Here is a 25,702-nt window from a genome sequence, read left to right as displayed (position 1 = left end):
AATTAATTATTTTGTTAAACTTAACCCATAATTATGAGTTATGACTTTAGACTTTCCTTAAATTCGATTTGAGTGCTCAAACAGCACATTAGATAGTGAAATTCAATAAGAGGTTCTACGAAAGCACTTGTAGATATTTAAATTTTAAGGTAAAAGAATAATCCTTAAATCCAAATTTGGAAAATCAAACAAAGACCAAACTAGCAACTTTATTTTTATTCATTTAAAACGTGAGTAGAATAATAATGGAAATATGGATAAGCCGCTGAATAAGCCATTTAATGGATTTAAACTTTAGGCTTAAAAATAATGTACTAATATATTAGAAAGAATGAAAACATCCTTTATTATCTGTGGCATGAAAGTACCATTTTAAATATTTGAAATAGTATTAATTGAAGGAGTTGATATTACATATTTATATAAAAAGTACATTTGGTTTATCTTGAACAGATTGAACATTATATGCTACATGATTATTTTTAAAAACCAAAAAGTCAGAACTTTTCCTACAGATAAATAATGAAAAAGCAATTATCATTTATAACTTAACACTACAACCATAATAAATATTTTTCTGATTTTTCTACATGAGCTACACACAGTTTGAAACTATTACTGTGTGACACATGTAGGAGAAGGTCGCCCAAAGTAAACTGCAAGAATAGAGCTCAAACAATTAAATGTGTTTACAGCTTAATCAGATACATTTTTTCATCTCCTTAATTACCACGAAAAAACAAAAAAAGTTTTAACTAAAAGAACATTAAACTCAGATAGTTTTTTACTGTATTGTATGTGAGAAACCTGCTTATCAAGAAGCAATTTATTTACATTGATACAGTTACAAAAGTATTGCAACCCGTAGGCACAGTTACAAAAGTATTGCAACCCGTAGGCACAGTTACAAAAGTATTGCAACCCGTAGGCACAGTTACAAAAGTATTGCAACCCGTAGGCACAGTTACAAAAGTATTGCAACCCGTAGGCACAGTTACAAAAGTATTGCAACCGTAGACACAGTTACAAAAGAATTACAACTGTAGGCACAGTTACAAAAATATTACAACTTGCAGGTGCAGTTAAAAGGCATACTTTAGACAAGAATAGCATATTAAATGATAAAATACATAACACAAACAGACATTCATAATAACAGAATAAACTGATAAAAATGCAAAGACAGACAAACACAGCACTCAGGCAATACAATTATTGGCTAAGCATCTCTAGCAGCCAGTGAAAGATGTAGCTCCAAAGTATAGTAACATTATCTTAGTGCCGTGGGACTGTAATTATAAATGTATTTTTGCATTTTATTCATATACGGAGAATAATTCTCAATATTACGTAAATCTCAAAGGGGATCTAAAACCGTACATAACAACTAGAACAGTAAATGCAACTGTAAAAAGTTAAGGTAATTATGAAAATGTGTAAAACACTCAATTGCTACATGAGTGTATTGAGGAATCAATTGCATTTGGTATCACATGTAAGTAATTTTAGCCAGGTGGACATTCCCTTACACTCAACTTGGAGATGAGCATCACATTGATGGTAACATTCAGAGATACATCAAGGCTACTTGTAAAGACAGTTATTAACACTCCAGTCGCCCATCTAGAGTAACTACACTTGTTACTTGACAGATGTTGCTTCAAGCACGGTAACAGGCTCCAACCACCTATACTACAGTAAAACAGGCAGTGTGTAGTACTCACATGCCGAACAAAGCCAGGGTGACATCCATCTGCTGAAGGTGCTGATGCAACTCAGGATCTAAAGGAGCCAAAAGATGTTCCTTGATCCAGTCTAGCTGATTCAACACCTCACTCACGGGACTCTGTCAATCACATTTACCCTTATTAAATCTTGATTAATATTATTCATTCTTTACGTACCTTTCCAAAACAGCTTTTGCCTTTCATAGGTTGATTCAATTAGAAAAAGTATGGGATTGCAGGCTTAAATAATAGTGATGTAAATGTTTGCAATAAAATGCAGGATTGTTTAATAACCCCAAATGAAGATCATTCTTAATCCTTCCCACGTGTGTTATGGGAAATCCCAATCAGTAAAAAACACCACACATGTATGATGGCAAATGTTGCAATCAAAGTTTTTTTGTCCTCTGTCATGAACTGATGTTATTAACTGTTATAGTATTAACTGAACTTCAGAAAACAGCTGCATTCTATTCATTGTTCTTGGTTGCATGTTATCTGATACGAAACTGGGTGTCACAGCAACCAAACATTATTTTTTGCTGTACGTTGACACGTGTTTGACGGCTTTATCCACAATGGGAGGATGACAGTATAAGTTCTTGAGATCTGTGCAAAGTAATATGTGGTCATGTAGTGGTTCAACATGTGGCAATTGTGTACAGTTATTTAATTTTGTAATAAGTTTTTTTAAATATTTTAATATGCTTAATGATACTCTACTCAAATTCAAGACTGACATGGTGGCGGAGTTCTCAGTAATCAGGTTTTAAGTTTTAGACTAACTAAATTTTATTAAACAGACTTTAATATTTTGCAACAAAAAGTAACCTATAAAAAAGGTTCAAGCACTGGTCTTGTTTTATAAAATATATTTAATAAATAGAACCACACTAAAACAATTGTTTTCAAAAAGAAGAAAGTTTGTAAACAGACATTAGACAGCTATCAGTGATGTTTTCCTTTTTGACATAGGGACTGGGCATAAATGAGGTTTTCCACTGATAACAGGTTTTTTTCACTAGCTAATCAATGGAATGAGGCAGTATGCAGTTTTACTGATCAATATAAACATAGCAAGATAGCTCAGCAGTAGAGCTCTGATTTGTCACCTGGAAGGTTCCTGGATCAAATCCAGTTGATGGCACAATATTTTTGCTTCATTCCAAAAATAGATTATAAAGCGGAAAATATTTAATTACTAAAATTACATGCTTAGGTTCTTTTTTCCTCCCACAACTTGACTGTGTCAAATAATGTCTCTATGTCTGTGTTTCAATACTATGCATTTAGGCAGTCAAGAACAACATTTACAAAACTGATCTATTGACAACCTGGCTAAGTTTTTCAATTGACCAGAGAAGTTTGAAAAATCCTTAAAATCACAGTGGACTACCAAGAAATCAAGTCCATTCCATAATTATATTAATTGAAACCAAACAAACTCAAAATTACTTCAGAAAATATCTCCTTATCAGGGGAAGTGGTCTCTGCCAAAGTAAAGGGTCATGTACACTGGCCGGCAGTCATGAAGTAAGTAGTCTTTAATGAAATGAAAAAACCTATAAAACACCACATCAAATTCTTCGGGAATAAAACAACAGCAAAAATTGCAGCAAAACACAATATACTCGTAATATATATATATATATATATATATATATATATATATATATATATATATATATATATATAAAACAATATAATAATAATAATAATATATAATATACTAATATATAATAAATCAATACATGTAGTACCAAAGACCAACAATATTAAAAACGAAAAATTCAACTCTGCCTTAAAAGAAACTGAAGAATTCATTAAGGAAAATATGACCGAAACCCCCACAGCTGATCCTTCTAAGAAAGAAACTTTCTTTTCAACTAGCAGAACCTGTTATAATAATAAAAAAAACCATTATCAGCACCTGATAATAAAGACATTGCTAAGCAGTCATCAACCCTACCGCCTAAAAGAAATGCTCACCAGAACTCTCCTAATCTAGAAGGAAATGCTGCTAGTAACAGTCCAAAAAACCAGGGCAACATTTATGGGACCCCACTAATATACAATCCTACAAAAAATGAAACCAACACGATCTTGATTTGAGATCAAATCATCTCAACTGGATCTTGAAGAACTAGTAAAAGAAAAACTTGGCAATTTGGAAACTGCAGAAAAACCCGACCCTGACATTTCTCTGACTTTTGAAGGGAACAGGATTTTTCCGGACATTTGCCATCGTTCAGTGAAACAAGAAATCAGTAATACTACGTTTCGAGATCTGCAATCTGATCTCTTCTTCAGGTAAAGAACTAACCTAATACATAATTAAAAACTAGGTTAAAATAAACAAATCTTACCAAAGCGTTGTGGCACGCCTAAGTCAGGAATCACAACCACCATGTTGTTTGTCAACTTCACTAACTCTATAAACATGCACTTAATAAAAACTATACACAACACTAATCATTAAAACTGAACTACGGAATACAGGTCACAATACGTCTTCATTCGTCTACTAACCACCTATGACTGACCAGAAGGCACTAACCAATGGTAATCGTCACGGCAGACAAAAACAAGATGGCGGAAATAAAAAGGAAGGGGGACAGAAATGGGCCCTTTCGTTATTATTGGTTCATGCGAGATGAACTTCTTAAAACCATATTGTGACTCCGCATTGGTTTATTACAAATATCTGATCCATTTGATACTTTTGGTTTTCTCTTTAGTTCACTTTTTAGAATTTGCAACCAATGCAGCCTAATCTCGACTGATGGTTGATTGATTGGTTGGTCTGCCAATTTAATGTATGTTGCCTCAATTAATTTCCTTTTGAAGAAATGTGGTTCCCGATGTATTATGTTGGCTTCATCCTAATTCATATGATGGTCTTCGGACCAACAATGTTGTGCAATTTTTGACTTTTCTGTAAGACCCTTTCTCGTGTTTTCTTTGTGCTCTTTTATCCTTACGTTTAGTGGTCTTTTTGTCTCACCTATGTATTCCCTACTGCAACTACATTTTATACTGTAAACACAGTTTTTGGAATCCTGTGTGCCATTTTTTGGTTTAGTTTTTACGAGACTTTGTCTTAGAGTGTTGTGTGTTTTAAACGCGGTTCTAATGTTGTACTTTCTACCTACTCTTCTAAGTTTCTCTGATAATCCCGGCACATAAGGGATTGACATAAACGCAAATTTATCACAATTCTGTTTTTCTGACTCAGGAATGATTCTTCTGGTTCGTTTGCACTTATTTATTACTAATTGAGGGTATCCATTGCTTCTAAGATCCGATTTTACTTTCTTATATTCCTCTTTATATCTGAGCACAAGCTCTTTGCTCTATCAAACAACGAGTAGGTTACTCCTTCTTTGACAGATTTTTTATGGTTGGATTGATAATTTAAATATTTTCTTGTGTGTGTTATCTTTCGAAAAACAGTTGTATTAAGGACATCCCTATCTCTTAATACACACACATCCAAAAAGGGAATCTTGTTTTGGACTTCCACTTCCATTGTGAGACGGATGGAAGGAGAAATACTATTAATGTGATTCAAAAATTTATTTAATTCAATGTCTCCATGAGAAAAAATAACAAAGGTATCATCCACATACCTCCACCAAATCTTCGGTTTGAACTGAGCTGAAGCCAAAGCTTTTCACTCAAATTCCTCCATAAAGATATTGGCGAAAATAGGAGACAGTGGAGAACCCATTGCCATCCCCTCATCTTAACGGTAAATTTTACCCTCTAACTCAAAATAATTACATTGAGTGCATAGTTCTAACAGTTCCATAATTACTGACACGGGAAGTTTAGTTCTATCCTTTAATGTTTGGTCTTCTTTGAGGCGTAATTTAATAATTCCGAGAGTTTCTGGAACTGGTACATTTGTCAATAGACTTTCAACATCAAAACTTACTAGTTTGTCAGTTTCAGTCAACTTTAGGGATTTTGACTTCTCTACAAAATCCCTGGAATTTTTGATGAGTCAGTTTTTCCTACCAATGGCGTTAAGATGTCCAAGAGGACTTAAGACAATTCCCTGCAAGGTGAATCACGAGAACTAATGATGGGCTGGAGAGGGATGGTAGGTTTGTGGATTTTGGGAAGGCCATACATATGGGGGATTTTGGAGTGGTAAGGAGTTAATTTAGATCTAAATTTATCTGAAAAAAATTCTTTGTGTTTTCTTAAAGTGTTTGCTACTTTGCATTCAAATGAATCACTCGGGTCTTCATTTAAAACTGTATATTTGCCAGTATTTAAAGTTTCTGCAATCTTTTCTTTATACGCTACTGAGCTTCTTTATACGCTCTCTGACTTTGGCAGCAGAGCTCGGTAATGCTGTATTGGTGGAAAATATCACTTTAAACCAGGAATTGCTTAAAATTAAAGTAATCAATTCTAAACTATTGAAGGAAGACGCAGATCTAAAAAATACTAATTCTACAAGTTATGAAGAGCAAACTGAAAATCTAGAGGCTAATAACGAAGAAATTCTTTATAAATATAACATTTTGGTAGGGCCAGATAAATGAAATGGAATACCAACTTAAAAAAGAAAAACAGTTAATAAATGAACTTGAAAAAACCTTTGAAAGATTTATGAAGAAAAAGAAGGAACCATAAAAAAATAAAATATAATTAAACACTTACAGAAAGAAAATAAACATCTTAAACAAAACTATTTTCACTCTCAAGCCAAAAAACAAAGAAAGATTAGTGAATAAAACCTATACAAAATTTGAATCAAAGGACACTTCAACTCAAACATCAATATGAAATCAAAGTTCTTTGAGTCCAATCACATTATCATAGATCCTACTTGAAATCTCTACATTTAAAACCAGACTGGACAATATAGAAAATGTAATGAAAAACCTTGTAACTAAATATTCATCAAATAAAAAATATAGGAAGACAGTTGTAAACCATTATCCCCTAAAGTACTTATTGCAACTGGAACTCAGACCAAGCACAAAGTAAACCCATTTCTCAGCACACCTGGGAAGAAATACTGGGAAAACTGCAAAGGCAGATGGAAAGACTCTGACCTCTGTGCACAAAGCTATCCCTGCCACCAGCCTAAACATCCCCATTCACAACATGCCTCGAAAAGGTAGCACAAGCCAGAACAAACAAAAAAGCACAGGTATAAAAAGAAAACGTTTTCAGCGTCTCTTTACAAGCAAAACATTTTTGAAACCTCTACTCAATCGTATTGAATTCATCATCCAAGAGCTCTGAAACCAACATAAATGCCTGATCTACAGGAAAAGAATCCAAACCTATCCCACAACCTGATCATCATCAACAGTGTAATAAAAGGTATCCACCAATAACTGCCAAGATAAGCAATCCGGAAGAAAGCATTGAGGCTTTTAATCAACAATCTCACAAAGTATCAAAAGATGATGCCTACCCACAACACAGTGCAGATCAACTTGTCTCATACACCACATTTTCCTCCTTCCCACACTAACTATCAAACCAGCACCAACATACCAAACTCATTTTTTAGATGTGGCAGAACCAAAATAATCAAAGTACAAAACAATAACAACAAGTCAAATGATTCTAAACCCAACCTTCAAAAAGATGAAATGAATATCAGCCCTAAAGCAAACACCAAAAACACATTAACACAACTAAAAATTGCTCATAAAAATATAAACACCCTGCAAAATAAAATAGAAATGCTCTTCCACTTTCTCTCTGAACAAAACCCAGACATAATAATTAGTTGTCACTGAACATGGACTGTCCAAAGAGAACCTAGAAAGTACCTGCATACCCGGCTACTCCCCCATTGGTGACTAATGTAGAAGAAAACCACAAAAAGGGAGGAGTGGCAGCCTATGTAAAACTAGGCCTACAAGATCTGGTAAGACTTCTACACATAAGTGGTGAGACCTCTGAGCTCCTCTGTGAAGTAATATTAGCTGAAATAAAACTGAAACCCTGCTGATACTAGGTGTTTACAGACCACCACATGCCAACCTAGACATCACAATTGACACTCTTACAGGTATTATTGACCAGCCTCTCCAAAAAAAACAAATCCATAGTACTCATGGGTGATATAAACATCAACAACCTCCTGGCAAATGACGAGAATACAAAATTGGAAAACTTTTTATCATACTACAACATATCAAGACAAAAGCTCATGCCAACCCGAATAACCCACTTAACCTCAACATCAATAGACTGGATTTGTACGAACATAGAACCCCCAACAGGATCCACACAACAGTTATAACGATAGGTCTCTCAGACCACACTGCACAACTAGCTGTATTGAACTTGACTAAAAACAAACAAACAAAATAAATAAAACAAAGATAACTTCATTAAAATGCTACTGAACTATTCAAATCATTGTTAAACAACCAAAACTGGGAAAAGGTCTTCTTAGCAGAGGATGTCAATCTAGCCTACAATGTATTTCACACTACAATACAAACTTGTCTTGACATTGCCTGTCCATTCACAAAATCATTACAGAAACGCTGTTCAACAAGACAGTGCTGGGATGGTGAATGTAGCAAACTGGAAGGTGTGTATCTAACAGCTCTGGAACACAAACTCTGCACAGGACGAGATGAAGATAAAAAAGCCACGGCGACAAAGAAAAGGATTACGATCTTAAACTAAAAACATAGCAAAATCAACAAAATTATAACCATATAAACACATCAGATAATAAATCAAAAGCACTTTGGCAAGTGATAAATGCTGCAAAGGGAGCTGCGGCTAAGTCAATTAACCAACTTAAACTGAAAGTCAATGGAAATACCGTAGAAGACCCAGTAGAAATAGCAAATTATTTTAACAATCACTTAACAACAAAAAAGCAAACATAGCAGAAAAGACACTTCAAAACAACAACATTAACCAAAGCAATAATACCAATTACATAGCACCAATAACAAATAGTAAATTTCAATTTCAACCAATAGCAGCAAACCGAGTCCAAAAAGTTATAGACAATTTGAAACCAAAAACCTCCTCAGGCATAGATGACATATCCGCCAATCTAACAAAAAACTGCAAAAAAGAACTAACTGTGCCACTGACAAACATTGTAAATAAATCACTTCAGCAAGGAATCTTCCCTGACCTACTTAAAATCTCAATGTTTATCGCAAATACAAGAAAGGACCAACAACAGAAATTAATAATTAAATAGCTATCGCCCCATCTCCCTCATACCAAATTTTTCAAAATAATTGAAAAAATTGTAATGGAACAACTCCTGCACTATCTCAACCGCAAGAAACTGCTTACACACCAACAGCACGGATTCCTTAAGAGCAAATCGACGACCACTGCCCTGATACAGCTTGTCGAGTACATCCTGGACAGGCTGGAGGAGGGCTGTGCAGTTACTAGTCTTTTTCTGAACTTCACCAAGGCTTTTGATTGCCTAAGTCATGACTGTCTAATCAGAATAATGAAAGCCCTGGGCATAGCTGGAAAATCAGCAAACTGGTTCATCTGCTATCTGAGTGACAGAAAACAACTCATTGAGCTGCGGCACACTGTTGGTGATACAACAGAAAGGGCCCACTCTAAACTAAAGTAAAGCAAGGGGTACCGCAAGACTCAGTCTTGGGACCAGTATTATTTCTTCTACTAACAAACTACCTGCCAACTCATCTGCAAGGACCCTGTAAAATAGAAAAGTTTTGAATTGAATTGAATCATAATTTATTTCCAAACAATATTTACATGCGTGCAAATTTACTATTAAATTTATATTGTCTTGTTACTATACTAGTTAAATGTTTACATAACAACATTATACATAAAAATATTATACACATCAAATTTAAAGTGGCCTAGGAAATGAACCTACATGGGCGGAAAAGCCTGTGTGTAGGCTCGAGTTGCTTCCCTGGAGATTTTGGACGAATTTAATCTGGTGATTAATTATCATATTATAACATCAATACACACACACACGTGCACGCTCGTGTATCTACATAATACGGCATTGAAATTTATCAGCGTAAGTACTACAAATAGTTTAAAGGAAATATTTAAAGAGAAGGAAAACAAAATTAAGGAGTGGTGTATTTTAAGGATCAAAAAGTCTACCTGCAGAGCAACCTAACACATTACTAGCAGATTTCTTTACGAACTGTTATGAAAAAAAAAAAAATAAAAGTATAAAATAGGAAAAGTCCATCTAAAGGCATCAGTGCTGTTGAAGGGACATCAAGAGGGGGGAAGGCAGGGTCAAAAGTCAGGTCCTTCTGTAGTCAGCAGTGATAACTGCCTCGGCCTCCTCCGCGCTGATAAGATACAGCCATTCATTCGAACGTTTCTTACATGTAAGTATTGAAGGTGAGGTGAATATTTGGTTGTCTGGAAAGTATTTACAGATATTTCTATACACAAGATGGGATATATAAAGAGAATTTGTAGATGAGAAGGATTTACTGATTTGCATTGATGCGACACCAATATTCCGTGAATATCGTGTGTTATGAGAATGTGAAGTTGTAGAGAAAATTGTATAAAAATGTTTATAAATGTGAACAAGAAGTGTTTTAATGAAGATTTTTTCGAATTGATAGAATGGCAGTTTCTTGATATAAAGTGTCAGTTGGGTATCTCCTAGATTTTTTGAAACCGGCTTTTAAGATTGCCTTCTGAACCACTTGCAGTGGCTATAAAAGAGTTTTATATGCTCCACCCCAGGCTATTATTCCAAACGAGAACAACGATTGGGCATAGGCAAAGTAAGCAAGTTTGATTTCTTTTTCATTTAAAATTTCACTTAAATGTTTAAACGCAAATATATATTTCCTTGCTCTCTTTTTTACATATTCAACATGTGCAGACCATTTTAAACGCTTGTCAAAGAATACACCCAAATATTTATAAGACGATACATTTTCAATAGTTTCACACGAACAAAGATCATTATTGTAACTGCCACAATTATGAACCACGAGGTCGCCGAGGGCATAGTCTGTGGTCTCTCGGAGAGAGATGGGCATAAACTTAATCTTTGATGTATTTAATGAAAGAATGTTTTGGTTAAACCATTTTTTTAAGACCATGAGGTCATGTAGAGCGTTAGAACGGGCATCACCCCAATCGCTACCTTTTATTAAAATTAAGCTATCATCAGCAAATAAAAAAGGATTGCCATATAAATTCAATTTAGAGATATTGTTAATATAAATCAAAAACAGAATTGGGCCGAGCGTACTGCCCTGAACCACCCCGTAGTCCACCGGAAGTACCCCGAACTCCAGTGGCCTCCAATTTAAGGAGCAGCCTATTTCTATCAATGCTGTCAAAGGCCTTCCTCAAATCAAGAAATATTAAAATAATGCACAAGTTGTCAGATATAGCATCATTGATTTGTCTGTTGACATCAAAAAGAGCATCAGAAATGTTCCTGTCCTCTCTGAACCCATACTGACACTCGCACAAGATTTGATTGCTAGAAAGATAGGAAACTAATTGTTCTTTAACTATACGCTCAAGGATCTTGGAGAATACACTCAAAAGGCTGATGGGGCGGAAATTATTTTTATCTAAGAAGCTATCTCCTTTATGCAAGGGAATGACCTTAGCGATTTTAAAGATATCCGGGAAAATGCCAGAAGAAATACTTAAATTTATTAAATGCAGAAGGGGCTTAGAGAAGATATAAATATTGTCTTTTAACATATCAGCCGAGACACCGTCACGTCCAGGGGCGGATCCCCCACGCAGTCCAGTCGCGTGCCGTATTACATCAAGTTCAGTAACAGTGGTCAATGTGAACACGGTGTTCTGTCTGTAATCCGCATCACTCAAAACCGGGTCCCCACTTGAATCGATGGCACTAGCCAGATTGTGTCCAACCACGGAGAAAAAGGAGTTAAAATCATTAGCTACTTCTTTACACAAACCATGAGATATATACGGAGTATCCGGTAAAACTTTATGGATCGGAAAAGAATCTCTCTTCTTAATTTTACCAGCAAGCTCATTTACGATAGACCAGAACATTTTGGGGTTGTTTTGATAATTTTCAGTTTAGTTTTGTAATATAGTTTTTTGGATTGTTTAAGAGATTTACTTAAATTGTGTCTGAATGTACGAAAAAAGTGATAGAGATCATTATTAAAGGGTTGTTTTTAAAATTTGTTACTTATTTTGTCTCTAATGCGAATCAATTTGACCAAATCGGGTGTAATCCATGGTTTTAATTTTTTTGAGCGTGTGGAATAGTTATTTAAAGGTTTTGAGGAAGTTTTAATAAGATCAGATATTGTATTTTCAAATTGTTTAGCGCATATTGTGATATCCTGGCAACTCAAAACAGGTTCCCAGTTCAAGTGAGCGAGATTACGGCCGAGCAGATGCTTATCAGTGTAGTATTGTGTAGTAGAGTCGTCAGTAAGGTTGTCATTGTGAGGCGATGTGGCAGTGGCAGTGATAGTCAGACCAGTACTGTAGTGGTCACTCACGCTAGTCTGGAGCACAGCTGATTGTACATGTCATAGTAACGTAGAAATATGTGATCCAGACATGATGAGCAGTTATTAATCACTCTAGTTGGTTTATCTATACATTGAACAAATCCCGATCCCAGTAAGCAGTTTAAGTATCTGTCGCATGTTGAAGTATTCTTAAGTAAATCGATGTTAATGTCACCCAAAATAATTCCCATCTTGCTCTTATCTAAACGATTACAATAATTTTCTAGTTCAGTTAAGAAACATTCCAAGTCACTGTCAAAGGTACGGTATAGGGCAAGTATGTAAAAGGTTTTGTTGCAGTAATTGAATTCTAAGTTAATGTCGTAGACGTCACCAAGTGTTACTTGTGAGGCAGTAGCTGATAAACGTTTATTGAAGTAAATGATAACACCATCATTTCTGTTACGTTGTTTGTTCGTCAGTACAATGTCAAACCCCTCCAAAACCTCTCCCTCCTCACCCTCTCTTAACCAACATTCAGTCAGAACAACTATGTCCAAGCGTGGAATATTATTCAGATATACTAAAAGTTCGTTAAAATTTTTACAATAACTTTGGATATTACCAAAAAATATTTTTAGGCTTTCATAGCATTCCTGACTAAGAAAAAAATTACTAATTTGTTGCATATTATATAATTCTAAACAATGGTTTACATTTGAACAGTCGTCATCTTCCCCATTCATGAGCAGGACCCTCGGCATAGACCACCCACCCAGTTGAGGACTCATTAACCTTTACAGAGTATTATACGTAATAAAAATTAAGAGATATAAAAAATAATAATAATAATAAACAGTTATGATATGAATGTGCGATCAATAAAATAGTAGTGAGGTTACAAATAGCACAAAATTCTAAAATTAAAAGTATAATTAAACTAACACCTTGTACATTAAATTCTTAGCGTGCTAACAAATCTATTTAGGTAGGCACATAATTTCATTTTACTAAAACTAGACAAAAATGATTATTTAACTGTATAGATATTTAAGGGCTAGAACAACATACAGGAATTCTTAAACAATGTTTATAATATTATTATCAAACTACTTCATGATAGATAATTACATTTATACTTAAATTAAATTAAGATAACTGATTTGATTACTTCTGTTGCGAAAAAACGATTTTATACAATGAAAGAAACAACACTAAATAACTGTGCAAACTTTATAATTTTCTGACAAAAGGAGAAATATGTAATACAAAACACACACACACACACACATTATAACAATTGATTGTCGTATGCATTATATAGACATGCATTAAGAACAAAAACAAAAATTATACTTATATCGATAAAATTATAAATTAAGCCTCCTTTACATATATGTAATTGACACACATATACGCATACACTCGTACACACATACATCCACATGCACACACATACGCGGACACACATACATCCACATGCACACACATACGCGGACACACATACATCCACATGCACACACATATGCCTACATACACATACATATACACCCACATTTTATAATGAGGTATAACTAAAACATAGATTATAACGAAAGTTGCTTGACTACTTTATCTGTAATAAACGTAAATGTACATTGGAAGAAAAAAATACTTATGAAATAATGTAATTGATTGCATTCAAGCTTTTGTAAAAAAAATCTGTAATATATATCGTTAAGACTAACGTATTAATGTGTATATTATGTAAACATGTATTATGTACAGTATTTCTGTCAATACACTTTATAAAAATAAAATTGAACATTGAGAATTCATTAAAATATTGGTATAATAGCTGTTCATAGTGGAAAACAATTCAAACTTCTGCTGATCTCGAAAAAATAAAAAACTAAAATAATATCCTATTTGTGTGCCATATTAATAAACATATTTAATAAACTAAAACGGTTGACTAAAATTTATATTAATACAATTTGTTACAGTGAGGCTTTTAAACAACAAGCTAGTAAACATAATTTGATTATTTGATGAATGTAACATATGAACAATATGAACATTATTTGATGAATATAATAAAGAATACGTTTTTAAATTAGGTAGACACGTATTATATGTAAGTAGTATAAGTGTTACTGTTGTACCCAAATAAATAATTTAAACATAACAAAAATTTTCTCTCAACGACTTATTTCAATAAACCATAGTAATACATTAAACAGTGTACCTTGTGCCTGAATAGTGTTCATTTATCAAATTTGTCTAGATCAGCAAGCGCAGTGATTCGTTTGGTCTCAGCACCCTCAGCCACCTTGACAAGGATCTTCCCGTTAAAGAAACCGGCAAAACTAATCTTCTTCTCTCGCTGTAGTCTCCGTGCTCGCCCGAGAATTGCCTTGTTATGCGCAGTTAAATGTTCGTTGATGAACACTGGGCTGTTGTTCAGCGCTGAGTCAATGTCAGAAGCGTTTAGATTTCTCGTTCTTTTTGCAGCCGTCAACCATTCTTCCCTCATCTTCCTAGAGACGAACTGCGCGATTATCGGCGGGTGGACATGCTTTTTAGAGTACAGGCGCAGCCGGTGGGCAATAGAGAAGTCTTCTCTCTTGAAGGGGACATTAATGGCGTGAGCGATCTTTTGTAGGCAATAATATATATCTTCCCCGTGTGTTCCTGGAAGCCCGATAATCTCTATGTTGGCTGAGCGTGAATGCTGCTCGATGTCTTGCAGCTGAAGGTGTAAATCTCGCACCTCCTCTTTCAATTTGTTGTTCGTTGTTTCGAGGTCGTCACAGCGATCTTCCATCTTCTGGTGAGAATTCTGTAACTCAGTAACACTACACTGCAAGTTTTTCAGCTCAGCCGATAAACAGTTAACGGATTCTAAAACAGTTTTGATTTTATCATCTGTGTTTTTATTAATGTCTTTTTTTAGAGACTGAAGGAGATCGGCCATGTATTTCTTAATATCCATTTATTCGTTGCTACGAATAGAAGACAAAGAGGCGTTTTCTTCAAAAAATGTGTCACACTTCCAAGACTTATGTTTGCCTTTCGTGAAATTTTGCGACGAACCAGCACGCGAACACGCGGGGTGAAATGAACGTTTGCACTCAACGCACTTGGCTATAACGTCATTAGCAAGAAAAACGGTTTCACACTTATCACACCTTTCCGACATTGTAATAAAAAAAAGGTTTATAAAGATAACAATATGAAAAATAAATTAACGACAGGTATAACCTCAACTAGGCAGGCTGAATCGTGTAATCAGATAAGACGGGATGTTGTAGATAAGCGGTCCGGACTCATCGGCGATTAGATAGCAACTATCAAGTACGCAGATGATACAGTTGTCACACTTGCAGAAAAAGAAAATGAGTTACTGACTACTAACACTGAAGCAGCTATCAATTTGAGGAAAGAATACTGTGCTCCCAATGACTTAATCCCCAATGACAATAATAGTTCAAATAGTCTTTAACACTAAAAATAAAAATACAACTGGAAGAATAAATGTACTGGAGTATAAAACTAACACCAAGCACCTTGGCATCATAATCGACTCCAGCATCTCATGGAAACCACACACAGACCAGCTGCAAGATCAGTGCAGGTGCTTACCTGATTCGCAGACTCAAGCAAATAAGCACCCCAGAGTCAACAAGAACTGCATAGTTTGCTTTTCTTGAATCCCACCTAAGATACAGCATAGCTACATGGGATGGAACCACCACAGCAAATCTTGAAATAGTCCTTACTCAACAAAAGAGAGTTATAGGGTGCCTTGCAGGGCTTGAGCAAAGAGAAAGCTGCCGAATAGCATTTGTCGAGTTAAAGATCCTCACAGTAGTGGCACTCTACATACAAGAGGTCATTATACACACAGTCTCCACACAACAACTGAGACATAGACACATCCATCAATACTACACTAGACATGCCTCAGACTTTGCCCTGCCTCCTCATCACCTCAGCATGTACAGCAAAAAACCATCATACATTGGAGCAAAAATTTTCAACCTGCTACCAGAGGGCCTGAAGAAAACCCCACCCCAGAAGCTGAAATATAAAAATCTTATGAAATTTGTATTTGTTTAATTCCAATAATAAATTCAGACATCTTAATTCAAATAGAATTTTAAGCAAGTTAACAATAATGTTTAAGCTAATTGCAACGCTAGGGAGAAATAAAGAAATACTTTTTTAGTTTTGCTGGAAACTGAATTTATTCTATTAACAAATCTTAAAGTGTTGATTGACCTTAAAAATGGAATGATGAAAACTGCTCAAAGCCTAAATTAAATTTGTCATGATGTCACAATTTTAAGAATTATTTTCTATGGAAATTTGGACATTTTATAATTTCTTTAAGAATAGAATTGTTGTGAATATTGTTTTTGTGAAGCTTTGACTGATTGCTTTGGTCTGTTGTTGAGATTTAAGTAAATTAAAAAATACACAGTTTATTCTAGCATTGCCTGATTAGTGTTGTCTTGATGGATAAAGTGGTATAAGAATTTTATTCTAGTTTTGCCTGATTGCTGTAGTCAGTGTAGATAAAAGCTGCTTCTTTATTTCAATGATGTTTACATGAGAATGATTATGAGAATTTATTTATTTGTCAATTTGTAATAAGTAGTAGCTAGAGTAATACAGTGTATGTCACAAGAGAAATAATATCAAATACACTAATAAACAGTACTGCTTTGAGTGACAGTGTCAAAGGTCAGTTCACTGTGTGTATGTCCACAGCTCTTGAGTCAACACTCCCAGACAATGACACACTTGTCTGCCTGGCTGCTGTGCTGTGCTGGAGTGATATAGGTGTAAACTGTGACTTGGTTCTGACTTCACTATCCAGGTTGTCAATGTATTAATTACTTTTATAAACTAAATATTACTTTTGAGAGTTTTGGGGCCTTCTAGGCAGTTATTCTTGAATAAATGAATATGTTGATGTATGTATTTGCTGGTTTAATAAACATCAATATTAATTGGATATACCGATGTCCTGGTGTTGTCTAGAATGAAGTCACCCAGTCAGTATCTTCTTTGTTGAATAATTTTAATCTTGGGATGTTTCTTGTATTATTTTATATTTAAATAGACTCAAGGTTGTTAGATAAAGATGGTATTTGTTGGTGATCTTCATCTTCGCTCTATACAGTGCAACCTCGTTAAGTCGGTCTAGCCGGGTCTGTAGCCGATCCGACATAACGAAAATCCCGGTTAAACGGAAAATGTTGAAATGGTAAAGCACAACATGTACAAACAATACAACAAGGCAACAAGATAAATTTCCAAATATTTTAAAAGTTGCAAAGGTGATTCTGTTCTTAAAAAAGGCAAAAAAGATCAACTTAACAACTATAACCTATTGTAATTGTTCCTGTTTTATCTAGGGTATTGGAAATTATAATCGTAAAAAGCTTATGCACTACATGGAGTCTAACAGTTGATCTGTTAGTCACAATTTGGTTTTAGAACAGGTATTTCTACAACCAATGCCTTAATAAAATTGGTTGAACAGATTCCAGGCTGCTTTGAGGAAAAGGAACTTGCTGCTGTCACTTTTTTCTACCTAAGCAATGCCTTTGACTGTGTCACATGATCTTTTAGTAGATAAACTTCAGCATTATAAAATTGAAGGACCTGCCATAAAAATATTCCAAAGTTACCTGAAAATTCACAAACTGTATGTGGTAAGTAACAATATAGAATCAAGCAGCCTAGATATAAATTGTTGTGTCTCTCAGGGCTCAGTACTTGGCCCTCTACTTTTATCTTCATGATAAATGATTTGAGTAAGTCTGTACCTGTGGATGTTGTCCTCTATGCCAATTACACTACAATCATTAATAGGCAACCCAATAGCAATCTAGCATTAGCACGTTAATGATCCTTCCTTAACTCATAATAGTGCATGCTGCAACATTGGCTACTAGAGCAAACAAGCTTCAATACAGCTACCTGCAGTTTAGTATTGACCCACAGGTGACAAAACACTCTCCGTAAATGAAGCCATCACCATTATTAATATTATTATTATAATTATTGGTCTTGCGGCTAGAGTAGTGTATACCTAGCTCCAATTCCTGTTGCCATAAATCCCATGCAATTGAATAACACATTCCAATACCTATATATTATTATGAAACAAGTGTTAATTCCACTAATATCTTTGACATTAATTTTGTTACTGCATACCACGCAGCCATGGAAATAAGTAGAACACGTGGTTTCGAATAGAATAGAATATTTATTCACCAAAGAGACATTTCATTACAAATATATAAGGCAAGTCACAAGAATAGGTAACATTGGGATTTATGACAAGACGTCTTCTTCAGTCCATTATTCAGATACAAACACACTAATTGAGTAAAATGCTTGTTTAAGACAAATTGACTAATCTTGTTCTTAAACTTAAAGTAGCTTAACTGCCTTACAGTGTTAGAGGAATTTTATTGAATAACTTGCAGGACATGATCAAATGACTTTTAACACTTTTGTTTGACCTATGGGATGGTACATTAACAAGACAACTAAACCTAGTTAATCTAGTATAGTACATAAGAATGTATTTTATTTCTTAATTAAACTTTCTCAAGGAACTTAAATATAACAAACATTCAATAATGTCGAGAGAAAACAAAGTATTAATTCTGAGGTTTCTAAATAATTCTCTACAATGTTCAAGTTTGGTACCTTCTGCTATGACTCTTACAGCTTTTTTTGTATTACAAATATTTCCTGTGATAGTGATGCACCACCCCAGACAATTAGACCATAATTAATATGGGTCTGAAACAGCCCAAATTAAGCCTGTCATAGACTGTCCTTATGTAATTCACCACTAAGGCGCTTCAGAGCAAAAATACTCTGACAGAGTTTCTTTATGAGGCCAATAATATGTTGATTCCAACAAAGACTTTGACCAAGGGTTAAACCCAGAAATGTTGGAAAATTGGTATTAGATTTGTTTTGTGCCAAATATAAAAGTACTTGTTTTTCTTCATTTAAGACCAATTGATTTGCAGCCAACCAATTTTATGCTAATTTTTTAAATTTAATTTTGAGTTTTCCAATGCTTGGCTGCAACTTAAATGCTTGTTTATGATAATGGTGTCATCAGCATACAAGTTTTGATGGCACATTCTCACCTAGGTCATTAATCATAACCAGGTCCAAGTCCAAGGACAGAACCCTGTGGCACACCACAAGAGACACCCAGACAAGTGGAATAAAGTTTGTTAAAAGTGGCATTCTGTTCACGATCATGTAGATAGGATTTGAAAATTTGCAAAGATTGCTTTTTTACATGATAGTACTACAACTTGTTTAGAAGTATCTCATGAGAAACACAACCATAGGCCTTGCTGAGATCACAGAAGTTGACCGCAGCAAGGTTCCTTCCTTCAAAGCAATCTAAAACCTCACCAATAAACTTAATCAACGCATGTGTGGTTTACAATCCTTTCCACATAGTTGTGGACGGGGCAGAATGCCCTTTAGTACAAATGTAAAATTTTAAAAAGGTTCAAATTTAAATCTATTCTGGTTTCCTGATACTAATACATTTATGTAATTTTAGATGCAAAGAGTATTGTTGACAGTACTCACAGTGGGTGTAGAGTTAGTAGGAAAGTAGCCAGTATTGGAAGGCTCTACATTTGAGATCTGGTATGATCCTTGAATAGCAAACATCACTTTTGCAAATACTGCACTGCAAATAAAAACAAATAGTATTTAAATAACATATGAGTGTGTATCATTACTTTATCTAGATTAATAAACCTAGAAAATAAATATTTATTAAGTTACACTTATTATAAACTAAACAATAATTTTTTCTTAAATTTGAAGGTTAGTCTAGGAACACATTTTTAGCATACATTTATTATATGTATATGTCTGGGCAAGTAATATAATTGATTTGGTGTCTGAACTTTGATCAAAAAATTGTAAATATTACTGTAAAACTTACTATTAGAATTTAATTAATAAGAATTATTGGAAATGTTTTGAAATTAAAGATTAGAAGTTCTATTTTCTATTTCTCTATTCTAGTGTACTAATAGGCTTTCTTTTATGGTTTATACGTTTTAATATAAATCAATCAATCTTACCCAAAAAGTATACACACACACATGTGTGTGCGCATGCATGTGAGTGTGCTTTATGTTTATAATTTAAATACAATTTGAAAATTAAAATAAAATTAAAAGAATGTTTTTTGCTAAACAAGGCCAGTTGGTAGCTTGTTGTATGTTGTATTGATGAATGTTTGTGAATCTCTGTACTCCTAGAGACTGCATAAAAATGACTTCTGAAATATACAATGGCACTACTGTCAAGATTTTTAATTCTCGGAATGCTGCATCAGTTAGCAAAATACCCCAGACTTTCCAACACTTGTTGTTTGCTGTACTAAGACTCGTCGAAAGGCTCTTTGTCTTTAATATATAGTTTGATGCTTCTAGTAACATGTATTGGTACTAAAGTGATTTTAATTTTAATTTTATTTGAGGTAATTGAAGAGGCTGGTATTTTAGCCCTCTTGTCTGAACTACCAAATTAATTCATTCTTAAAATAAACTCTTAGTCTAACATAACAATGACATGCACATTAATTTTGTTCAATAAGTTTTTGTATTCTTTTCTTTCAAGAAGAATTGAGAGTTTTAATTGTCTTTAAACACAAACAGAGTAATTGACAAAGTCGCAGGCTTATAATTAATTTTTCATATTTACTAACAATTATATATTGTTTAACAGACAATATAATCATAAATTAACAATAAAGTCAAATTAACAAATAAAAATGGCCTAATTAAAATATATTATGAACTTTGTTCTACAGATAACACATTTGGAAAAGACAACATTGTGATTTCAGATTAAAATACTAATACTACAATAAAATGTATGCCTACAATAAAAACATATAACAGTTATTAAAATGAGACAAACACATAATTGAAATTCAAACGTTAAAAACTTAATGTACTAATATCACAGGCCAAAAATTTGTCAATGGAGTAAAATATTATCATTGAACTATATAGCTATTACTCTTTGAACTGTTTCAAGGGCACACATCCCATGCATTCTTAGGCAGTTTATTGAATAATTCAATTTTCATATATATATATATATATATATATATATATATATATATATATATATATATATATATATATAAAAGTACCACCAATTAGTCATATATTATTAACAATTACTACCAATTACTACCAATTAGTCATATATATATGACTAATTCTGTTTTTTTTTCTAGTAAAATAATCATGAATTTGTTCTCTTATAGGAAGGGTATTTAAAGATTCCTTAACATCGATGAAACCTTAACCTCTATGAAAAGTGATAATATGCATCTTATAAAAACCTTGTTTACTTCATTGCTTTTGGGTTTGTATGTTTATACAGCAGTGTATAGACATAATTATCAACAGTGTAATTTTAAAGATCTTTTTATGCTCAGTGTAAAGGGAATATTTTTAATTCAACTTTTAAAAATATATTCAGCCAACAAGTAAAAACATATTATTTTAAGTTTTAGAAGATTTAACTAAATATCCTGAAACAAAATTTTTAAACCAAAATGTTTGGTTCCAACTCCTCTTTAAAATAATGTCAATCACCCTATACTGACTTTTAAATATTTGAAGGTACAGACCTCTGCTCCAAAATTGATCATTTAGGTGTGTCTCCAATCTTGAGCGTAAATGTGACTATGTAACTATTTCAAGGGAGACTTTAACAATATATAATAAAATATTTTCATTATGGTACGGAATTGATGAACTTTGACCTTATGTACTTAAACAGGTTTTCAACTGCCGGTGGTGCAGTCATCCTTGGGTAGCAGAGTGGTTATATATAATATATTAAAACTCAATAGTTCATTATTCACAAGCTTAGTGCTTGGAGCAGATCAGAAAATGGGTTTGATATAATTAGAGTGCTCAGAACTTATTTATTCTAATTGTAAAAAAAAACAATATATTCCTAGAGCACAAATTCATACTTACTAAGTATCTTCTTCAACATATGTAGGATCAAGTATTGTCTGCATAGGGTCACTACTGAAAACAAATTATATTTGACAGGTTTTACATTAATAAAACATAAACATAAACATGTGAGAGGATGTCCAAAGTCCCAAGAATAGTATGCTATGTAGAGTTTTTATTAGTACAAAGTTCTCTCACTAGGTCAATCGCCAGAGGAGGTTATGTCAGATCATAGTGTATCTTTTGGTAAAAAATATTACTTGCTCTTTTTTTGTCATGCTGGATGTATATATAGTTCTTTATTCTTAAATGGTATTAAAACATTACCCTTTCATGTTAATTTTCATTAACAGAAAAAAAAATCATATAGAGATTTGTTGAATATGGCTCATGAAGGGAGGGCGTAACTTTTTTTCTAAAAACTGACGCATTGACATGGTGGAAAATTTCAAGTCAAAATTTCAATGTGACTTACCCATCCCAAAATATTCAGACAAAATTAGATGAATCAAATTTCAAGTTATCAAAGTTTACTTTTAAATCCCTTCAATTGTCTACTGTTACTTTTCAATCACAAATGCAAAGGTGTACAACATAATAACAGTAAGTTGTTTTCAACATCAAAATTGTTTCTATTGCATACCTCCAAGCACGAAGAAAATTTTCAAATTGTTCATTTCACCTACTATACGATGTCACAATAATCTACAATTAATTTTTTCCTCTTAGCTATCTTAATGCGTTCGGTTGAAAACATGTTTCATTGACATAGGCAATGGCATGTTCAGGTCTTCCATCATTTAACACCTCATCATTGTGTTAAACACAGAACACAAAAAAAACTGTGTTAATTAATGAAATTAACGCTAAGAACATATTTACAGTTAAAAACTAGTGCACTAACAGTCTAAACTATTCTGGCCGAGACACACTAGTCAAAACTGATGTCACTGTTGTGTACTCTGCCCTGGATCAGGTGTATTCCTGGTATCTCCAATCATTACTGTTTTATACAGGGAGTTGGCCTCGCTATTTATTTAATTGTTCAAGATGTTGGGTTCCGTTTTTCTGCCTTGTAAATAATTTGTAGTAGAGATATGTCAATACTTGTTTATTCATTTACGTAACATATATACAACACCTTGATTTTGGTACAACTATGTCTGAACAGGATTAAATGTTAAGCATAGTTGGATTTTGCTGAGTTAAGCTTTTTGCAGATATCTTTATATGACAGTACAGACACCAGGAACAAACCTAATCCAGAATAGAGTCCACAGATAAAATGATGATGATTTATCCATCCTCCAGTACACTTGTTTTTAACTGAAAATATGTGTTTTGTCTCAATTTTATTAGTTGTTCTTACATGTTCTGTGATTTAATTTTAAGTGTTATAAATAAACAGAGGGTAAAAAACTCTTTTTAAAATTTTACAGCAGTATGCTTTTTACTTAAATTTATCATGACAAAACACTAGGAGTTTGCACAAAACTGCTTTAAAACAAGATTTATTATGATCCTACAAAACATTCTTAGCCAACGCCACTGTCTACACCAAACTTGGAAATATTGCATGATGCCTTCTTAGCAGAAGAAATGTGCAATACATAAGCTAGGTTCAGTGGAATGCTATTTCAGGAACTTATGATTACCACACATTACGAGGGCTATCCAGAGAGTGGCAAATGTTTCATCATATTGTGAGGAGAAGAGGGCTAGAGCTCGTAGAGCTTGGTGTCAAAACATTCCTACACTCAGTATTTATTCAATTATGGTAGCATTTGTACTTTGCTCTCTGTAACATACTAAAATGTGTACTGTAACAGAAAATTCTACCACTTGTTAGGTGCATTCTATGATTAATTAAAATTTACAGCTATTTTTGCTATGCATACAGAAAAGGAATAATAAGTGAAAGGTTAGTGAGATTATGGTGTACTGATTTCAAAAATGGCTCTACCAGTGTTCACGGAGATATCCACACAGATAGACCTAGAATTTTTACTGATGAACTGGAGATGAATATCAAAGAAAAAATATGTGAAAATTGTTTCACAATTACAAAACTTCAGAAAAATTTTCCCACGTTTCATGAAGTTGGGAGTACAAAATTGTGTTCCAAGTAGTTTGATTATTATAAATTTTGTGCTCGGTGGGCAGCACTAATCGATTTTCCAAGAAGATTACAACAAAAAAAGGTATAAAGATTATTGATCTTATTGTATTAGGTGAGATGAAGAAGCATGTCAAAAGTGGAGCAAAAAGGCAGTTGATGGAAAGGGAAGACACAAATTATCCAACTACTCTGTATCCTGGTGTAAACCAGTTGGTGGAAGTCACCAGCAGCAGATTTCTACAGAATTGGAATTGACAACTTGTGTCACCATATGATAAGTATCTTGACTTGAATGGTAACTATGTAGAAAAAGCGTGTAAGAATGTATTTTTTCATATGCATATAATAAAACTTGCTTTTTTAATTTTGTTAATTTTCATTTCAAAACATTTGTTACCTTCTAGACAGTCCTTTATATTGACTTCTGATAGTGATTTATTACTTGAGCCCCTACCAAGACCAAATACCAAGAGTAATAAGAAAATTCACAATGAACAATTTCATAACAATTAAATAACCATTACAGAATAAATTAAATATGAAATAAAGTACTGTTCAGCTCAACTTTCAGAAGACATTCAATGAGAAAGTTATGACTAACACATGCTAAATATTGTTTAGTTAGGTAGTGTAAAATATATAGAACTGTATTTTAAAATTGTATTAGTTATTAAAATTTCACCTGTTCACTTGAGGCTAATGCTACAAAATGTAAACCAACCTGTAAGCTACAGCTGGATAAATTAATAAGCTACTGTATTGCTTCCCTTTGAAAGATTTTTTGTATGCATTACTTATTACCTGTATTAAATCTCTTTTAGGCACCTCACCAGAACAGAACAACTTTCTAAATAAAATATAATGCGGCTTGATTATTAATGAGGCATTCTTTGTATTCAGCCCAGTCAATGAGTCACAACGCTCTTTTTCATAATTTATTACATATGCTTGAGTCGCACTTAACTATGACTGAACGCCTTGAGCAGAGAATTTGCATTCAGTTTTGCCAGAAACAAAGCCATTCTACTTCAGAGACAATCTCTTTGATACACAAAGCTTTTAGTGACGAGTCTACGGTGATACTCAGATAAAATAGTAGGTTATGTGATTCAAAGATGGCCATATTTCATAGGAGAGTAACCCGCGATCTGGTAGGCCAGCGACAGCCAGATATCCTGCAAACATTGGATGTGTTTAAGTGGTACAACTATTGTTTGACATTAAGGGAGTTCAGACAGTCAACAAGGAATATTATCTTTATGTCATAAGATGGCTACAAGATCTAGTGTAAGATACAGGAAATAATCTGTGGGAAGGTCGTAATTAGATTCTATACTACGACAATGTGCCAGCTCATTCATGAAATCTTAT

At 33.7% G+C, this 25,702-nt stretch overlaps 1 protein-coding gene across 1 annotated transcript in view; it reads right to left on the bottom strand.

The window, feature by feature from the left end:
* The window catches only part of LOC124369836 (TBC1 domain family member 5), a 68,244-nt gene that overhangs the window by 22,894 nt on the left and 19,648 nt on the right, over positions 1 to 25,702 (bottom strand). The window contains exons 6-8 of the mRNA XM_046827965.1: positions 22,231 to 22,284; positions 19,802 to 19,904; positions 1,725 to 1,846 (exon numbers count right to left, since the gene is read on the bottom strand). Coding sequence (XP_046683921.1) covers positions 1,725 to 1,846; positions 19,802 to 19,904; positions 22,231 to 22,284 — 279 coding nt within the window. The remainder of the gene's footprint in view (positions 1 to 1,724; positions 1,847 to 19,801; positions 19,905 to 22,230; positions 22,285 to 25,702) is intronic.

Source organism: Homalodisca vitripennis, chromosome X, assembly GCF_021130785.1.
Source record: "Homalodisca vitripennis isolate AUS2020 chromosome X, UT_GWSS_2.1, whole genome shotgun sequence".
In the NCBI taxonomy this organism is placed as follows: domain Eukaryota; kingdom Metazoa; phylum Arthropoda; class Insecta; order Hemiptera; family Cicadellidae; genus Homalodisca; species Homalodisca vitripennis.
Note: the sequence above shows the minus strand (reverse complement) of the source record. Positions and strands in the feature narration are given on the sequence as shown.